Source organism: Ammospiza caudacuta, chromosome 12 (assembly GCF_027887145.1).
Source record: "Ammospiza caudacuta isolate bAmmCau1 chromosome 12, bAmmCau1.pri, whole genome shotgun sequence".
NCBI classification, from domain to species: Eukaryota; Metazoa; Chordata; class Aves; order Passeriformes; family Passerellidae; genus Ammospiza; species Ammospiza caudacuta.
This window is the reverse complement of record NC_080604.1, coordinates 22,057,675-22,075,465: the sequence shown is the minus strand read 5'-3', so window position 1 is coordinate 22,075,465 and position 17,791 is coordinate 22,057,675. Positions and strand designations below refer to the sequence as shown.

At 53.3% G+C, this 17,791-nt stretch overlaps 1 protein-coding gene across 2 annotated transcripts in view; it reads left to right on the top strand.

Moving 5' to 3' along the window:
- Positions 1-17,791, top strand: part of SRGAP3 (SLIT-ROBO Rho GTPase activating protein 3) — a 66,219-nt gene that overhangs the window by 11,557 nt on the left and 36,871 nt on the right. For both annotated transcript variants that reach the window (XM_058813188.1, XM_058813187.1), the window contains exon 2: positions 16,289-16,481. In XM_058813188.1, coding sequence (XP_058669171.1) covers positions 16,289-16,481 — 193 coding nt within the window. The remainder of the gene's footprint in view (positions 1-16,288; positions 16,482-17,791) is intronic.

Sequence of the window (17,791 nt, the reverse complement as noted above, 5' to 3'; positions counted from 1 at the left end):
TGCCCTGTGTGCAGCAGCAGTGTGATTTTGGGGCGTTTGCAGGGGGGTTTCTGTGGCTCTCCGTGCTTTCTGTGCATTGTGGGCTGGCTGCCCTGTGCTGGGGAGGGCAGCAGGGCACTGACACCCCTGGCACTGTGGGAACGCTGGCTCAGCCAAAAATCTCCCCAACGCCTCTCTTCTGTGTCTCTGTATCTTCTGGCAGAGCACGCATCTTCGACATATGCTCCTCTGGTCTGCAGATAAAATCCTGCAGTGCTGGGGATCTGACATCCTCCCTGGCTAGCCTGTTCGCTGATTTGATACTTTTGTCCCAGAACTGAAACTAAATGTTATTGTGCATGGAGGAGGTGACTGGTTCCTGCCTTTTCCCTGGTGCCTGTGGAACGGGATTCTCTGGGAAGATTGCAGCAGAGGAATCACAGCGTTTTTCTGGGAGCCCAGCGGTATCCTAGGTGAAGCAGGCAGGCTGGCAGTGCTCCAGCTGGAGCGTTCGGGAGCTGCTGTGTGTTCTGAGCGTGGCTGAGGGATCCTGCTGCTGCTCAGAGGGACCTCAAGAGGCTGGGGACACAGCAGGAGTCTGGGGGAGTTCAGCAGGGCAAGTGCCGAGTCCTGCCAGTCTTTTGTCCCCAAAAGGTGGGGAAATAGCCCTTCTAGACTCACTGTGCTGTCACAAGTTACATTTCTTAAAAAGCACTCTAATAAAATAATGGTGGGCTGGTCTCTAACTGGATTTAAAATGTTTCTTGTAATTCGCTAATGCATTTCCCATCATGTTGCCAGAACGTAGGCTGTGACTTTGAGGAGGCAGCAAATGCAAGTTGCAGAGAATTCCAAATGACCATTTATTTTGAGCAGGATCTTAGTTCTCACTTGGAGTTTCCTGCCATTACTGAGAAGGCTTAAACATTTATCCTTGTTCTTGTGTGCTTTTTAATCCCATGAGTGTGTGGAGGCCCCCCTAGCTGCTGTGTGGCTCCATTCAGTTCAGTGGTTGGGTGGAGGTGACAAATGTTGGGTGCACAGCTGGGGCACAGCCTGTGCTGGGTCTGGGGCACCCGGGGTGTGCTGGCACCAAGCTCTGCCTGCCATCAGTGGAGCAGCACACTGAGAGCCCGTGGCTAATGCTTACACAGCCCTCTGCTTGAGTCCTCTTGTTGGCAATATCTTCTGTCTTTTTCTTCTTGGTAATAGCTTCTTTCTCTTTTTGAGTCTCCTGTATCTTTATTACAGATTGCTAGGAGATTTGCTAGGAGCAGCCAGTCTTTGGCAAGGTGGTGCTTTAGACAAAGAGCGGGAGCTGTGCTCCTGTGTGCTTTGCTGAGCAGGGTAACTGTGCTCCTGCAGGAAGGACACAGCTGTCCTCTGTCCTGCTGTCAGCGCTGTCCCCTTCACCAGGGACCGCCAGCGACAGGAACAGCCAGTGCTGCTGAAACTTAGCATTTTGTCCTATTTTTGCATTTATTAGCATACACTGATTATTCATAGGAATAATTACCCTTTACCAATTCACATTAATTTAGATGGCTTTTGAAAAGCAATCAAGAAGAGTGGGAATGATAATGCATCAAAGAGGCATATGGCACAGAGGAAATAGGGTGCATTTTACGTAATGACCATGTCAAGACACTGTCAGCTTTTCCCTTCAGACTGCAGTCATTGGAACCCAGTCTGATGGTTGTGGCTAAAGGCCACAATGTGCTCCCTACTTCAAGTTAATCATGCTCTTTTTCTCACTTTTGTGTCCCTTCAGAAAGTAACAGCATCATTTTGTGGGGTACAGCATGAGTATGAAAGCAGACAAAACCATGTGCTAGGTCATTTCACCATTCCCAAGTGCCTTGCCTGTCCCTGCACAGGTAGGGTTAAACTCTCAAGTGCTTTCATTATCAGGGAACACATGAAGCTTGGAGGATACAGCGGATTCTCATCTGCCCTCAGCCACAGGGAAGAGCCCTGGAGTCTCCATCATGGCCAGGGCCAGCGTGTTTCTTTGACAGGGGGGAAGGTCTGGGCAGTACAGTCAGATCTTGGGTTGTTTAGAGGGTCACACACCTGAGGAGGGCTGTGAAGTGTTGCTCTCTCAATCAGGGTGAGTCTTCTCTGACTTTGAACCAGGCAAAAATCCGAGTGTCACGTGAGACTCGTGGCCTAAAAGTACTGAGTGTGTTCTTTTCTCTGGGTTACAGATGCTGCTCTGAAGGCCAAATGTGATGTGATGGAATAAGAGTGCCTTGGTAGACAGAGATGTGGAGTGAGTAGTCCCTAGATAAGGGCAGGAAAGGGCAGGTTTCAGTTCAGGCTGAGCAGTGTCATGCACGTTTGGAGGAGGAGAGCAGCAAGCATATACAGGGTTGGTCTTTGTGATGCTTCAGCGGTTAAAGCGTTGTTTTCTCAGTTCAGGGAGATGAATTCCTCTGTTTTTCGAATGCGCCTGGAGCTGCTCCTGTGCAGATTGGTGCAAGGGCTGATCAGCTGTGCTGCTCGGCAGGAGCAGCTCCCCAGCCCAGTGTGGTTCCAGTCAATATTGGCTGCTGGAGTGAGCACAAGCCATCCCTCATTGGGAGTGTCTCATAGGAGGAATGGCTCCTGCACGCAAAACAAACACTAGTGAGCTGTGGCAGATATAGCTCCAGGATTATGTTGCTGACATTGTCAGAATTTTAGTAACTGAGAAGAAATCTCCATTGAGGAATGTTTGCAGGGGGTTGGTTACACACTTCATATGCAGGGAGGGGTGGGTGTCAGTTCTATTAGTCTGGAATAATGTGTTGTCAGGAGATATGAAATGGGGATGCTGCTCAGGCTGGCTCTGTGGATTCTGCTGCACGTCATTCATGCACTGTTCCGCATTCCATGTGCATTATTTTGGGCTAAATAAGTGAGGCCCTGAGTTCATCACTGCCTCAGCTTTGTGCTGTCAAATTGGAATGAGGACACTCTCTGAATCTGTGTGGTAGAGTGGGACTTGTTCCACCAGAGGCTTGTGTTGAAGGAGGAACACAGTTACTGCAGTGTTGGAGACTTCTGTTTATTCCTGGCACTGATGGCAGGATGTAATCATAAAATTAGGGATTCGTGTGAGGAACAGTAACAGCATGCTGCCACCTTTATTTGTTTGAAATTTTATATCTAAAGGAATCTGTTTACAGCAAAAGAAGAAGAGGAAAATACAGTTTTCTACCAGCAGTGCTTTGGTACTTCATTTGATTTATAAATTATTTGATAAGCATGGATGACCAATCACAAAGAATACTTAAAAAAAAAAAAAGATTGTGAATGTTTTCTTTCACTTTGGGATCTGAACTCATGAAACCCCCTATCTGGGACCTCAGGATGCCTTGGACTATGCCATGCTTACCCCTTGGCAGCAGTAGGTGCAATTCCAGGGGGGATTTTAGTCCATGAAGTGCTGTTGAGCATTGATGGTGAGCTGTGCACGTGGGTGGGTTTGTCTGGTTTGTGCCAAGGTGGGCAGAGCTGGTTTAGGAGCAGGGAGGAAATGCGTCCCCACTGTGTGTCTGAGATGCACAGCTGTGCACGGGGGTCTGGGCTGAGCCCCAGATGTGCTGAGGCTGCTGCCCCTGTGCATGGACAGCAGAGCCATGCACCTTTCCAGGCTGCCTCTTGTCTGCACACGCACCTGCTCTGCTCATCCTGCTTGAGAGGTGAGAGATGGCATTTTACAGTGGGGAGGTTTGGGCTCCAGTTCAGGTCCAGCTGAGTGAAGAGAGGGTGCTAAACACAGCTCAGGATCACGAAAATGGGCAATTGGATGTGTGGGAGAGAACGAGAATGACACATGGGGCAGAGGAAGGAAAGGCTGGCTCTGGGAGGAGCCCAAGGGACTCTCCATGGGGTTCATGCAGGCGGTGGGTGGTGGTGGGGGTCCCAAAGGCAGAGGGTGGAGGTGCCTCTGTGTGCTGCTGTTTGCAGCCCCTTTGTGCTGCTGTTCCCGGGATAAATGATACCAGAGGGGTATAAATGACACCAGGTACAAAGGGAGCTCTGCCCTGGAGCAGGCAGAGCTGTGGGAGCAGCCTGGGCTGGGCAGCTGCACTCCTGTGCCTGTTCTGCCATTTTAGGGGCTGAGATTGTGGCTGATGCCTTCAAACACAGGAGGGGTACAGCAGAAGAGAGAACGCGTGTTTGGAATGCTCCCAAAGTGTGACATATTGCACATGTATTATGTAGGCTCGGGAAATGATGTTTAAAGTAGCTGAGCCCACAGGCTACACAGGCTACTTGGACAAAGCAAATATCAAGACCATTAAATTCTCTTGCTAAGCTTGACTTGTCCTTGTTATTAAGGTCATTTCAGTGCGTATTTTGATAACTGTGAGATTTCTGTGTAACAACTTAGTTCTTGAAATTTTTTTTAAATCAGTTGGAAAACATTTTGCCAGATTTTTGTCAAGCTGTCGGTGAGAGCTTTGTTATATGCAAGAGTGATAGAGAAACACTTTTGAAAGTAATTTTTCTTCTTTTTCACTCTTAGGCTGACAAATCGGGAGAAGCAGCTTTTCTGGTCGTGCAGGTCAAGCAGAGAAAGGAGCAGTTCTCAGAGGGACTGCAGGTGTGGTGCTGGCTTGGAGGGGGTTGAGAGCCTGTCAGTCACTGCAGGGAGTGCTCAGGGAGCATCAGTTGGTTCCATGTGTTGTTATAAGCCTGCTCCAATGTCAAACCCTGTCCCAAAAATGTGCTAAAATTGCCTGAGAGTATTGACCCCTCAGGATGATCCCAACGCCAAGGGAAGTTCAAGATTTCTGCTCAGAGAAACTCAGCATTTCAAAAGGGGATTTTGGGAGGGCTGGGGTAAAACTACTTCCATATGGAATACAGACTTATAGGTAACAAGAGCACATTAAGAGATGGTGATGTGTGCAAGGCACTGCTGCTGCCTAAACTCTGTGTATTTATACCTGCCCGTAGCAAATCCTTCCTCTCCCTTTGTAACTAACTGCTTACTTTAATCTCTTTCCAGCCAGGGGGAGTTGGTGCTGGCAGTGTTAGCACGGTGTGGATGGACATCCTGAGGCCAGATGGAAGGAAGGATACGTGGGGAGGGCTGGGGAGAAGCTGCCCATGGGCTCAGCTGCCCTCGCCTCAGAGCAGGCATCCTGAGCTGGCTGCCCTGCTGCCTCAGCTCTCCTGCCTGACTCAGAGTGTTTCTGTCAGATTGAGCCAGGTTCTGTTCCCCCAAACTCCTGAAATCGGGACAAGGAATGAAAGTGGAAGGCAAGGAAGTTCTGGGCATCCCCACCCATCTGCAGAGAGAGGCAGAGGATTCTGAGTTTTGGAAGGGCAAAGTGTCAAAATTACACACGAGAGTGATAAATGTGACACTGTCAAAGGTAAATGTAGTTAAGGCAGGTTCTAAATAAGCCAGGAGCAGTGGTGAGTCAGCAGAGAGGGGCTATAAATACCAGAGCTGATGCAGCAGCTGCAGCTGGGGGGGGCCACCAGGGAAGAAGGGAGTGCAGAGGCTCTGGGATGTACCAGAATCCACATGTGTTTTGAGAAGCTGTCAGAGAGAAGAGAACCAGAATTGTAATTACAAGGTGCTCTCCAGATGCTTAGTCTAGAGTTAAATGGTTGGTTTTCCTAGGTTCTCCCTTAGATGAAGAAAAAGCCAGAACAGGTGACTCAGCTGTGCTTCGGTGGCAGGGGGAGCTTGTGCAGGTGTACAGGCACTTCCCCTGCACTGGAGCAAGCACTGCTGTTCTTGTGCATCTGTATTCCCAGCACCCTGCAGGGACACTTCACAGTAAACAAACCTTTTAAGCAGAGTTTTAAAACAAAGTCTGTGTTAACTGTCTCTGTGTGGTGTTTTTGGGAGATACAGAGTCAGGGGAGCAGTGTCTGCATGCTGCAGGTTGGGGATGTGCATGGAACTGCTGACAATTCACAAAGATTAAGGGCAAAATAATGTTCTGATGTGCTTTTGCAATTGAAGATTATCTAGTGATAAAGTAATGAGATGTTTATTTGTGGGGAGGTTTGTGTATGTAAATGCTTCCTTTTACACTTTGGACATCTGCAGCCATGTATTTTTTAAAGGAATGGTAGAAACCAGGGGCTGACAGGTTTAATTTTTAATTTCTCTGCTCTCCCACTCCTGTAGGGCTGTGCCCACTGACATACTCCCCTCTGCTGTCCCTGCTTGCCAGAATGATCCAGTGCTTCTTGTGCTTCCATCTAGTCTTTGTTTTCAGTCCTTAGTTTAGGTAGAAGTCCATGGCTTTATTTGGACCAGTCCCCATGTCCCCCCCGCTCTCCCTGTCCTCAGATGGGGTGGCAGTGGCACGGTGAGGGCTGCTGGTGGCTCCTTCCATCCTTCTGTCTCCTGTGTGTTCTGCTCCAGTCTGCATTTCAGGTGGGCGGGCAGTTCATTACTCTTTCTGCAGCATTTATGCAGATTGCGGTCTGAGCTTATTTTAGAAGAGCAAAAATCAGGAGCAATTAGCAATCTGCTCAGGAAGGAGCTGGGAGCAAGGCAGACAGCAGCTCTGTGGCATGCCCAGGACCGGGCTCTCTGCTGGGCTCGGCCAGCGCTGTGCCCGTTTGTGCACCCGTGTGGGCGAGCACTCCTGCTGCCAGCTGGGCACAGCCACTGCAGGTGGGCAGTGCTGCTGGGCTGCAGCGAGGGCAGGGTGGCAGCAGTGCTGTGCAGGACAGGCAGCTGTGTCCATAGCCTGCGAGGGGCACAGGCTGCCCCAGCACAGCACATCCCACGGGGCACAGGCTGCCCCAGCCATAGGACACAGGGCACAGGCTGCCCCAGGCACAGGGCACAGGCTGCCCCAGCCATAGGACACAGGGCACAGGCTGCCCCAGCACATCCCACAGGGCACAGGCTGCCCCAGGCACAGGGCACAGGCACAGGCTGCCAAGGCCTGCCAGGGGCACAGGCTGCCCCAGCACATCCCACGGGGCACAGGCTGCCCCAGCCATAGGACACAGGGCACAGGCTGCCCCAGGCACAGGGCACAGGCTGCCCCAGCCATAGGACACAGGGCACAGGCTGCCCCAGGCACGGGGCACAGGCTGCCCCAGGCACAGGGCACAGGCTGCCCCAGCACACCCCACGGTGCCTCGTCACCCAGCACCCCTGGGCCAGGCCATGGCACCTGCCAGCTGACCCTGTCAGGGAGATCTGAACAGGGCTTAGTCTGCCCTCAGTAACAGTTCATAAATAAATGCCAGTCTTTGTTTAAAGGCTTCCCCCACCAGGATGATGCATTACTCATTTCAGTTAACCTATGTCATTAACCTGGCTGTGTCTCAGCCACACTGTGAGCCCCGTACTTTCCCTTGTATGAAGGGATGTGAATTCAGAGAATTGGAGAACTCTGCACATCAGAGTGGGAGCAGAAGAGAAAGAGGGGAATTTTAAAGAAAACAGTACTTTGACAGAAGGAATGCTGGAATGTTTACATCTATATCTTCTCTTCCATACGCGTGTGACACATAGCAAGCATGGCAGGAGAGTCCTGCAGGAGCAGTGCTGCAGCAGCTCTGCTCTGCATACCAAGGGAATCAGCTGAAATATCTGAGGGATTATTTTCTGGAAGTGATGGACACCTGCAGTGACAGCTGACTTTAGCCAGAGCTGCAGCTGCAGGAGCCCTTTCTGTCCTGATAGTGCTTCAGGAAAAGCTGTGCACACTGGTGCATATGGATTGCATTTGTCTGCTGGCTCGCTTCCCCTGGAGCTGCCCAAGTACCTTTAATGCCCTTTCTTATTTCTGGGTGGGAATTTAACACTCCTGTACTACACCAGGCTATTTCTGTATTTTCTTTGGTGTTGTTTATCTATAACCATCTGGTTCTGCACCCACTAATAAATGGGATGCTGGGGAAGATGGTGAGAGCAGACAATATGCTTTATGCTGATTTACCCTTCTTTAGAAGGCAGGAGCACAATCACTTGGTACTGAAGAAATGAATAATCTCTGCTTTGTGGGTGGCAGCTGCACAACCCAGTGATCCCAATGTAGAACATATTATTAGCCTCAAGCAAAGCTGTCTGCAGTCTGGAACTTGCTCCAGGTCTGTAGTAAATGACGAATTCATGAGGAGGCTGTGAAGTATTGGGCTGGATCAGATCCTGTCTGGTGTGGAAAGCCCTTTGGAGACAGTCTGCTGGATGCTGCATTGCATGTCTGTTACCTTCTGAATATCCATGTGAATATCCATCCTTCTGCACTGCAGCAGTGAGGTTCTGCAGGTCTTTATTCACCCTGAAACACCCCAGGACCGCTGGTGCCGCCTGAGGCTGCGTTTGCAGCCTTTGGGGAGGGTCGTGCTGGTTTTGGGGAGGTGAAATCCCTACCTACGTTTGTTTCCTGTCTGCAAGTTCCAGGCTGGCTGGATCTGGTGACAGTGATGCCCTTCCATTGGCCACGCACAGCTTTCCCTTGCTGTTGCAATGTTGTGCTTTTTCTGGAGAGGAGGAGCAGTGAAGAGCAGTGTCAGCCTTGGGCTGGCGTTGTGCTGCTCTCTGAGGCAGAGGCTCTGAAGGAAGCAGCACTGTTGATTCCCTGGCAGCAGCTGGGGCTCTCCTGGTCAGTGCTGATGGAGGCGGGGAGCAGAGCATCTGCTCTTGCCTCTGGCCAGCTCCTCGTGCTGAGATTGAAAAAGCACAGTGGAGATAGTTAGCCAGGAGGACATGGAAGAGCAGCATTTCTGGGTGGTGAGGACAGGCTCCAAAGGAAGCAGATCAGGCTCCAGGAATGCTCAGGAGGTTTTGGTCTGGAGGTGCAGCAGGGAGCTGGGCCAGACCCTGGGGATGCCCAGGAGGTTTTGGTCAGAGGCACAGTGTGGAGCTGGCCGTGCCAGGTACAGGGCCCAGGGAGCCAGCTGCCTGTGGTATTTTTGGGAACATTAAACCAAACAAATAAGAGAAATTGGGCAACTGCTGCTGTTGGAGTTGCCCATTCCTACAGGTTCCTCAGTTTGAGTCTACTGCTTTGGAATTTGTTTTTCTTGTTGTTTTCTGTGTCCCTTCAGACTGGGAGCAGTTTGGCCTTGAAGTGAAGTTCAGGCCCATCTCCACTGCAGAAAGGCACAGTGGGAAACAGCAATGGCAGAAATGCCCAAGGAAAGACTTGTTTTATCCTATCTGTAAAATTAGGTTGTAATCCAATCCATCTCTCTTTCTGGAAGATGTTGAGGCTTATAGGATACTTTGAGATGTGAGATGAAAAGTTCTTAAAAGGAATTATCCTGTGTTTTTAATGCATGTAAAGTATTACTCTGGAAGATAATTGGTTCAGTGGATCCATGAATGCACAGATTTTTCAGGCCAGAAGGCACTGCTGGATAATCTGATCTGATTTGTGTGTATAATATTTGATCCTGTTAGGGCTGTTCAGAGTTGGGGAACTTGCACAGATACAAGGGGCTGGCTCTAGGAACTGTCTGCAAAGCCCCACTCTCTTAATGGTCTGTGAAATCTTTCCATGCCTGGATTAAGGAATGTGAGGTGCTGAAGTGAACCATTTAATGATCTTCTCCTTTATTCCATCTCAGTGGCTCAGGGCAGGATTCACATTCTTGTTCAGCTCTTTCTTTCCCAGTTTGAATACATTCTCCTTTGCATGTTAATAGCGGCAAGCCCGGCGCTCCGGTTACATCATTTCGCGGCTTTGAGCTGCTGAAAGCCTTTCTGCAGCCATGCCTCCCGAGCGGGCACATGAGGGCTCTGTGCAGGAGGGCAGGCACAAGAGCTGTTTTCTCTGGGGAAAAAGCCACCATCTGCTTTTGTGACGCTTCCTTTGCTCTTCTTAAATCATGAGCAAATACAAGAGATCTGTTTGGTTCTTTCTCTTTAATGCTTTTTTGCATCCCTTGTATTCCTGACAGGCAGGACCAGAGGAGGCACAAACTCAGCAAAGGCAGCTGTTCTGCCTTTCCCCTTCTGCTCCTGGGGACAGAGCTTGCTTGTGCAGAAGGGCTGGCTGTGGGGCACAAGGGGGTCCCCCAAGACACAGGCAGCAAGCAGGGGATTGCCAGGGATCTTGGAATGCTTGAGGTTTGGGGTGCACCTCTTTAAAGTTTGGCTTCTTTAATGTAACACCAAAAACCCCAAAACAAACAAACAAACAAACCCAAATTCAAACAACAAAACCAACCCCAGCCTCCTCCAAGTCTTTTTTAATGAGCATTTCTGGGATCTCGCTCCAACTTCAGTCCTGTAAATTCTCCTTCCCACTGATCAGCATGATCAGTGCAGGGCCACATAGCCAGACAGCAGGGTGCAGGGACAATAAATGAGATTTACTCCCTCGGTGCTGCTCGCAGTCAGACAAAAGTGGCAGCAGATGTGACCAGTTCAGGCTGTGAATTACAAGTGGACGAGTCTCGGTTCCCAGGGAAACGAGGAGGTGCCAGGGGCTGTGGGAAAAGGAGCTGGAGGATGCTGCAGCCCAGGCCAGCCCTCTCACTGGGGCTGGGGTCGGGGTCCCCGTGCTGGGGGTCCCCGTGCTGGGGGGGTCCCCGTGCTGGGGGGGTCCCCGTGCTGGGGGGGGTCCCCGTGCTGGGGGGGGTCCCTGTGCTGGGGGGGTCCCCGTGCTGGGGGGGTCCCTGTGCTGGGGGGGTCCCCGTGCTGGGGGGGTCCCCGTGCTGGGGGTCCCCGTGCTGGGGGGGGTCCCCGTGCTGGGGGGGGTCCCTGTGCTGGGGGGGTCCCCGTGCTGGGGGGGTCCCCGTGCTGGGAGGGTCCCCGTGCTGGGGGGGTCCCCGTGCTGGGGGGTCCCCGTGCTGGGGGGTCCCTGTGCTGGGGGGTCCCCGTGCTGTGTCCCTGTGAGGGTCCCTGGCAGGCCTGGTGGGCTGGCACAGCCCTCTCTGCTGACATGAACCTTGAGCCCAAGCGCACAAGGATTGAGTGAAGCACCGCTGGGGTGGCTCTGGACCTTTGGGTGCTCCCTGGAGGGGACACAGCGTGCAGCTGTGCCTGTGCTGGTCCTGTGCCCTGCATTTGACAAGGACCTGGGTCAGTACCTGCTGCCAGGCTCTGGCTCTGCTCGTGCCTCTCTTCACAGAGAGAGGCAGGGAAAAGAACCCCTTTGGGTCAGTCTGGCTCATTTCTGTGAGTGGTGCCGAGTGAAACAAACCAGCTCCCGTGCCAGTGAGGATTTCCTCTGCAAGCAGGTTTGCCTTCTCCTTAGTGTCAGAGAGGAAGGACCGTGCATCCCTGGATTGTCCAGGAGATGAGAGACCCTGGAGAGGCGGCTGCCCTGCTGTTCCAGAGCTAGGGAAGCTGTGCTTGGCACTGGTGCCTGGTCTGGGCACTCTTGTGGCCAGCTCTCCTCCCATCTGGCACATATGATGTGTGGTTTGAAGTGCTGTTTCTGTTCTAAATTGGACATAATTGCAGCACACCATTATATCTGTTCTCACTCTTGATTTGTGGGAAGTTTGGCCTTGAGGCTCAGCTGAAGTTAACAGTAGCCACTGTTTGGATGCCTTTGGTTGGTTTTTGGTTCCTGTGTCCCAGGAGCTCGGGCTGTCATGCGGGCAGTGCTGCCTGTGGAAGGAACTGGGTGCTCTCTTCACCCCAAACACTCCTTATTCCCTGCTGCCTCCTCACCAGCCAGGCTGGCTGCTTTCAGATCTGCATTCAGAGAGGGTTTTTAAGGGAAATCTGCTGTCAGTAGCTCCTGTGGATGTGGAGTATCAGTCAATGACAAATGCCACCGCCTTGGCAGCAGCAGTGGCCGCCATCGTGTGCAAGGGCAGCAGAGGGACGGGAGCAGTGTGGGGATTGCTGGTGCTGTGCCTCTCGGTGGCACAGCTTTGCCACCTTCTTCTTGTGCTTGCTAAGTTTATTATTGATCATCTCAAAGCTTCATTGTCACCCTGTCAGCTGTGGAATTTGTTCTTGGACATGGAGGGGCTGTTCTCATCTTCCTTTGCCCTTTGCATTAAACAGGGGCTGCTCCAGGGCAGGGGTTTCCCAGGAGGGAAGTCCCTGGGTTCAAGATAGGCTATCTTACACTTTCACTTCCCTTCTCAGTGGTTGCAGATGAAGTTGTTGCCTCACAGCCCAGCGAGTCGTGGTGTGGGTGAGGGAAAACTGGGGCTGTGCACTCAAAGGGCTGCGGCACGGGCTGAGGATTACAAACACACATGAAAATACTGAAAAATGCCAGTGCCACAGGAGTTGTTTTCATACTGGAGAGAAGTGTTTTCCTTTCTCTTTTTTTTTTTTTTTTTAAGCGGGAGCACTCCTTTCAGAAAAAAGGCTTGTCTTGTTCTTTGTTTTACCAGGAGCAGTATCTCTTGTCTTTGTGTAGGCAGTGATGTTACTAATCACACGGAAGGAAGGAGAGGGGAGGCCTGGGCAGCTTTGGGCTGTTTGCTTTCCCTGCAGGTGCCCTCCGGCTGCTCCCCAGTACTGATGGAGGCACCCCTGGCAATTGTCTGTGGATGCTCCAGGCCGTGGGCCTGCAGCTCCGTGGCTGTTGGGGCCCAGTGCTGTCACTGCTGGGGCCTGGCAAAGCCTCTGCTGGCTGCAGCCCTGCCGGGAGGATGCAGTGTCCATCCCTGGCATCCCTCTGCTGCCAGCCCCGGAGCTGCGTGCAGGGCAGGGAGTGCCCGAGGTGCCAGCACTGCCAGGGACACGTGTGGGCTCTGAAGAATCCCCTGCCAGCCTGGGACTGGGCCTGGCTCCTGGGCATGGCACCGAGAGCCCACACTCTGGGGCTCTGCTGGCTTCCCTGCTCGCAGCTGGGGCTCTCCTGCTGGAACGAACACTGGCTGGGGTTCCACAGTGGATCCAGGAGCTGCATCAGCTCTGTGTGTGAGAGCTCTCCAGAGGAAACCGTGTGTACTGGTCACACATGGGGTGACAAAGCGCTGGAAAATGCACCCAAGGTATTTCTGTTATGGAGAGGGCTGGACTTTTAGGGAAGGCAGGACAAGGATACTCTGAAGGGGGCATAAAAACAATTGAGAGTCAAATGGCCTCGTTAGTGTGTTGTATTTATGTAAGAATTGGATCCTCCCTGAGTCCAGCTTGCTGTGCTATATTTGCAATGAACTATTGGGTCTAATCCCAGTTGTGAGAAAATAAGGCTTTTGTTGCCAGGCATATTTTCTCACTTGTCACAAATCAGTGGGGTGAAGCATATGTTAGAGGAGCGGCTGCCCGGCGGGAGGATCCGTGACAACGCTGTTCTCCTGGATGGATGATTGGGATAATTCAGCGCGGTGGAGCAGCCGGGGTGGGCGGGCAGCACCCCAACGCCGAGCCGGGCTTTGTGCCGGGGTGTGCGGGCTGCACCCCAACGCCGAGCCGGGCTTTGTGCCGGGGTGTGCAGGCTGCACCCCAGCTCCGAGCCGGGCTTTGTGCCGGGGGTGACCGGAGCTCCGAGCCGGGCTTTGTGCCGGGGGTGGCCGGAGCTCCGTACCCGGCTTTGTGCCGCTGCCGCCGGCTCGGGCGGGGCACGGCTCCGGCTGCCCTGTCCCAGCCCGTTGCTAGAGAAACCTCCGCCTTTGTGTGGCCCTGTCTGAGCAGCCGGAGCGCGGCCCGGGGCTGCGGAGGGGGTGCTGTGCCAAACCCATCTCCTGGAGGAGCAGGAGGGGGCTCCGGTCCGCAGCTGCTGGGGCAGGCTGTGGGCTGTGTGGGCTGGGGAAGGCTGTGTGGGCTGCTGCAGCACACAGCCCGCCCTGCAGGCTCCGCTGGCTCCCCTGTGTCAGTCTAGGCTCCGGCCTTTGCAAGTCTTAACTGCCCAGGATTTTCCACTGCCTGCTTTTCACCGTGTTTGCCTGTGAACTTCCCTTGTGTTGCCTGTCCATGAGCTCTGCAGGGTATCCTGCTGTCTTTCTGCTGGGGTTGGCTTCCATGGTGGCTGATGCCAGCTGACGAGCCAAAGGTAAAGTTTTGGGGTTTGTTGCTGAAGGGAAGATTATCTACCGTGGAGAGCAGTTGGTTGAAGGTTGGAATTGCAGGCCTGTGGATCCCCCCACAAGGGACAGGATGGATGCAGCATGGCTGCAAGCAGTGCAGGAGCTGTTGGCGCTGTCCCCTGGCGTGGTGACCGTCAGGGACCCTTGGAGCACTGAGCAGTGTCCTTCTCTCTGCTGCCATGTCTGTCTTTGCAGTGGTGATGCCAGCAGCTTTGCATTTTGTTTTCTACACAGCCCTTCCCATTTAGCATGCAGCAGCAGCCCTGGGGTCAGTGCCCATCTCCGCTGTTGGTGTGATGGCTTGTCACTGGGTGGCTTTAGGGTCACAGCTGGCAGCACCCTGTGCCCACAGGGCCTGTCCTTTGCCTCTGAGTGCTGGGCTGGCACTGACCTGGCTGAACTCCTGCAAGGAAACAGAAGTGTCAAATCAACACATTGTGGGCATAGGAAAAACAAAGAAATTCTGTTGACAAAGGTTAAAGTGTGCCAGGGACAGAGAGAGCTGGGCTCCAGCAAACTGGGAACAGAGAGAATAAAGACTGAGGCACTGATACAAGTTGTTGTGAGACCTCATTTGCAATTTACCATCCATTCCCGCATTCTTTTAGCAGAGAATTTGACTTTTGAAGGTATCTCTAGCATTCTCAGTGGAGTGGAATTGTCCTTCATTCTGGGGTTCTGCAGCTGGCTGTGAGTGAGGGCTGGTGTCAGTATGTGTGTGTGAAGCAGATGCCCAGAGTGCCAGGGAAAGCCGTGTCTGGGCAGAGGCAGCAGCTGTGCTGAGCATCCCTGCTCTGCCTCACCATCCTCCTCTGCTGGGGCCCTTGGCTGCTCACCAGTGTCAGGTGAGCAAAGTGAGAAAAACAGATCTTACAAACCTTAGGGAAGGCAAAGGACATTCTGTGTGTGGTGGGTTGCTTGTGCAGCTGTTAGGAACGTTAAAGAGGCTGTTTCTGTAGGTGGACTGAAATGGCCACAAGTGCCATGGCTGGTCTGGGCACATGAGGGGAGGAGTGGAGGGTCTCAAGGTGAGCAGGTGCAGGAGCTGCCTCACCTCAGCTGTGCCCACCTGCCTTCTGCAGGGCAGGGGTGAGTGGTGGTGGGGAGCTGGGGCTGCTCTCCCCTGTCCCTGGGGGCTCTGGGAGCAGGGAGGCAGCGCATGGACCCGTTCCATCATGACCCCTGCCATTCCAGCTCCTCTGATCCCTCTGCCGTGCAGCTGCCCCTGCTGCCAGCTCAGCCCAATTGTTCTCAGTTTGAATAGATTTTCCTGTGGTCGTCTCGTTTTCCCTCTCCCTTCAGTTCTGCACACGCCCTCATGCAGAGCTCAGCTGTGCTCCAGGGACAGTGAGCAGCTCCTGCACAGGCTCCTGGCCAGGTGCGCTTCACAGAGCTGCAGAAACCCTGCCCGGGTTGGGAGGAGTCGGGGAGGTGTATTTCCATCACATCCTGTGCCACAGGTGCTGTGTGGCTTCTCTTGCAGACAGGGCAAGGGGTCTGGCTGTGCCTGTGAGCAGCTCTCCCTTCCCTGCCTGTCTTGCTGGGATCAGCATCCCCCGTGTGGGGGATTTGCAGCCGAGGAGCCCCAGCTCTGACAGTGCCAGGCGGGGCCAGCACTGGAGCCCAGCTGTTCCTGCAGGATGCAGCAGGGACCCAGGTGCTGCAGGAGGCACCAGCTGCCCCAGGTGACACCAGCTGCCCGAGGAGCCCATCCCACGCTCCACAGGCACCTCCAGTGCTGCTGAGCCCACCTGGGGAAAGGTCACAGGGGCTGCAGTGTGTTTCTGTCCTGGTGTCTGAAGGTCCTCAGAGGAAAGCAAATAAACACGGAACAGATGAAACCTTTGGTGTTTCTGAGCCGGGATTTGGAGGGTGTGAAAGACTTTAAGCCTTTGAGCCAAAGCTGGGTTGGATTTGTTGTTAAACTGGCAGTGCAGGGGGATGGGGTGAGAGAAGGGTGCATGGCAGTGCCAGCTTCCTTAAGGTCAGTGCCGGCTGTCTTGAAGGCATTCACATGGACATTTATCAAGAAATAAAATGTTAGTTTATATGAGAATAGTGTGTGATTTCAGGTAGTACCAGACAGATAGAAATATAGTTTCCTGGTTTCAAAAGGCAATTGAGAGCTCGGGGGTTGGTCTCAGTGTGGTAAGACCGTTTGTTTTGACAAAGAATAAGGTTTAATGTGGGGCTGGTCGGTGGCACTGTTCTGCTCTCTCTTGGGCAGCAGATCCCGTGGCCTTACTGAGCCCTGGGTGAATTCAGGGCCTGGAGGGAGCTCCAGCAGAGCTGTGCTGTTCGCTCTGGGACAAGGGAGGAGAACCCTCCTGGCCAGTGTCTGTAGCTGATGTCTTGTTCCTGTCCTGTGCTGTGCCTGCAGAGATCCGAACGCAGCTGGTGGAGCAGTTCAAATGCCTGGAGCAGCAGTCGGAGTCGCGGCTGCAGCTGCTGCAGGACCTGCAGGAGTTCTTCCGCAGGAAGGCCGAGATCGAGCTGGAGTACTCGCGCAGCCTGGAGAAGCTGGCCGAGCGCTTCTCCTCCAAGATCCGCAGCTCCAGGGAGCACCAGTTCAAGTGAGTGGCTGTTCCAGGGGCAGCGAGGGGCAGGGCTGCTGTGGGCACCGGGGTTGCTCTGTGGCGTCGCGGTCCTAAAGCGGAGTGAAGTCACATCAGCCGGGACCTTGTCTGTCTCGTCCCTGTGGGGCTCACAGAAGGAACATTTGGACATTTGTCTGTCCAAGACTTCCACCGCAGCATCGCTGACCTGTGCTGCGTGAATTGCACTTCCTGAGCACTTCCTGAGCAATACAATAAAATAGGAACTGGGGACTGGGAAGGAGTCAAACCCCTTGATTTTTTGAAAGGTCGTGAATTCAGCCACTGATTTGATTGTGCAAATAGTGGTGGGCCTGGTCTATAGCCCTGGTTTTTGTGTGTAGCCCAGTCATCAGCTGTCCAGGTGCTGTGTGTTTCATGCAAGCTCGCTGGCAGGCTCAGGGTTGGAAGCAGTTTCTGGAAATGGAGTTTACTGCACTTTATTTGCAATAAAGTGTGTGCTTTTTCTGTGCTTAGCCGTATGGTGTTGGAGGGAGGCAGATCCTTAGTGGTAATATTGTGAAACAAAGCTTTGAAGTAGGAAATATGAACTGAGTCCTGGGATTGTGTGAGAATCAAACCAGTGATGCAATTGTGAAATCCATGAATATGTAAATATGTGTTTTCAAAAGCAGCTTCTTTTCAGTTTAACCACACTTGTGAACTTGGCTAAACGAGAAAATATCTGAAAAAAAATAGAAAGAAAAACAACGTTGACTCAGAATTTCATTTTGGAGGTGACTGCTCTGTGGTGGGGATACTGGCTTGTGCTATTCTGCTGGCTGGTGACCTCAAGGCCCTGTGGAGGCCACTGCCCCTCGCACCTGGGGGCTGGTCCCCGCTCCCCGTGTGTGCCAGGGCAGAGGGGCCCGGCTGGGCTCTGTGGGGCCACGCTTGGTGCTCGTGCTGGGCTTGGCAGCTGCTGTGGGTTGTTGTGTCCCCTGCCACAGCCGGCTCTCCTGGTGGTGTTGGGGGTGCGGGGTCTCACTGGGCAGCACGGGCAGTGCAGGAGCTGTGCCCGGCAGGGTGTGTGCCCTGTGCCCGGCAGGGTGTGTGCCCAGCATGAGCTGTGCCCGGCAGGATGTAGGGACTATGCCTGGCAGGCTGTGTGCCCTGTACCCAGCAGGATGTGTGCCCCGTGCCCAGCACAGTCTGTGCCCTGGGACCGTGTGGCAGCACTGGCAGCGTGGAGCCGGGTGCTGCTCCTGGCTGCTCTCCTGCAGCACCTGAGCCCGAGCTCTCCACCTTTGCCTCCTGGGCCACAGTGTTTGTCCCCGTCTCTGTTTCTG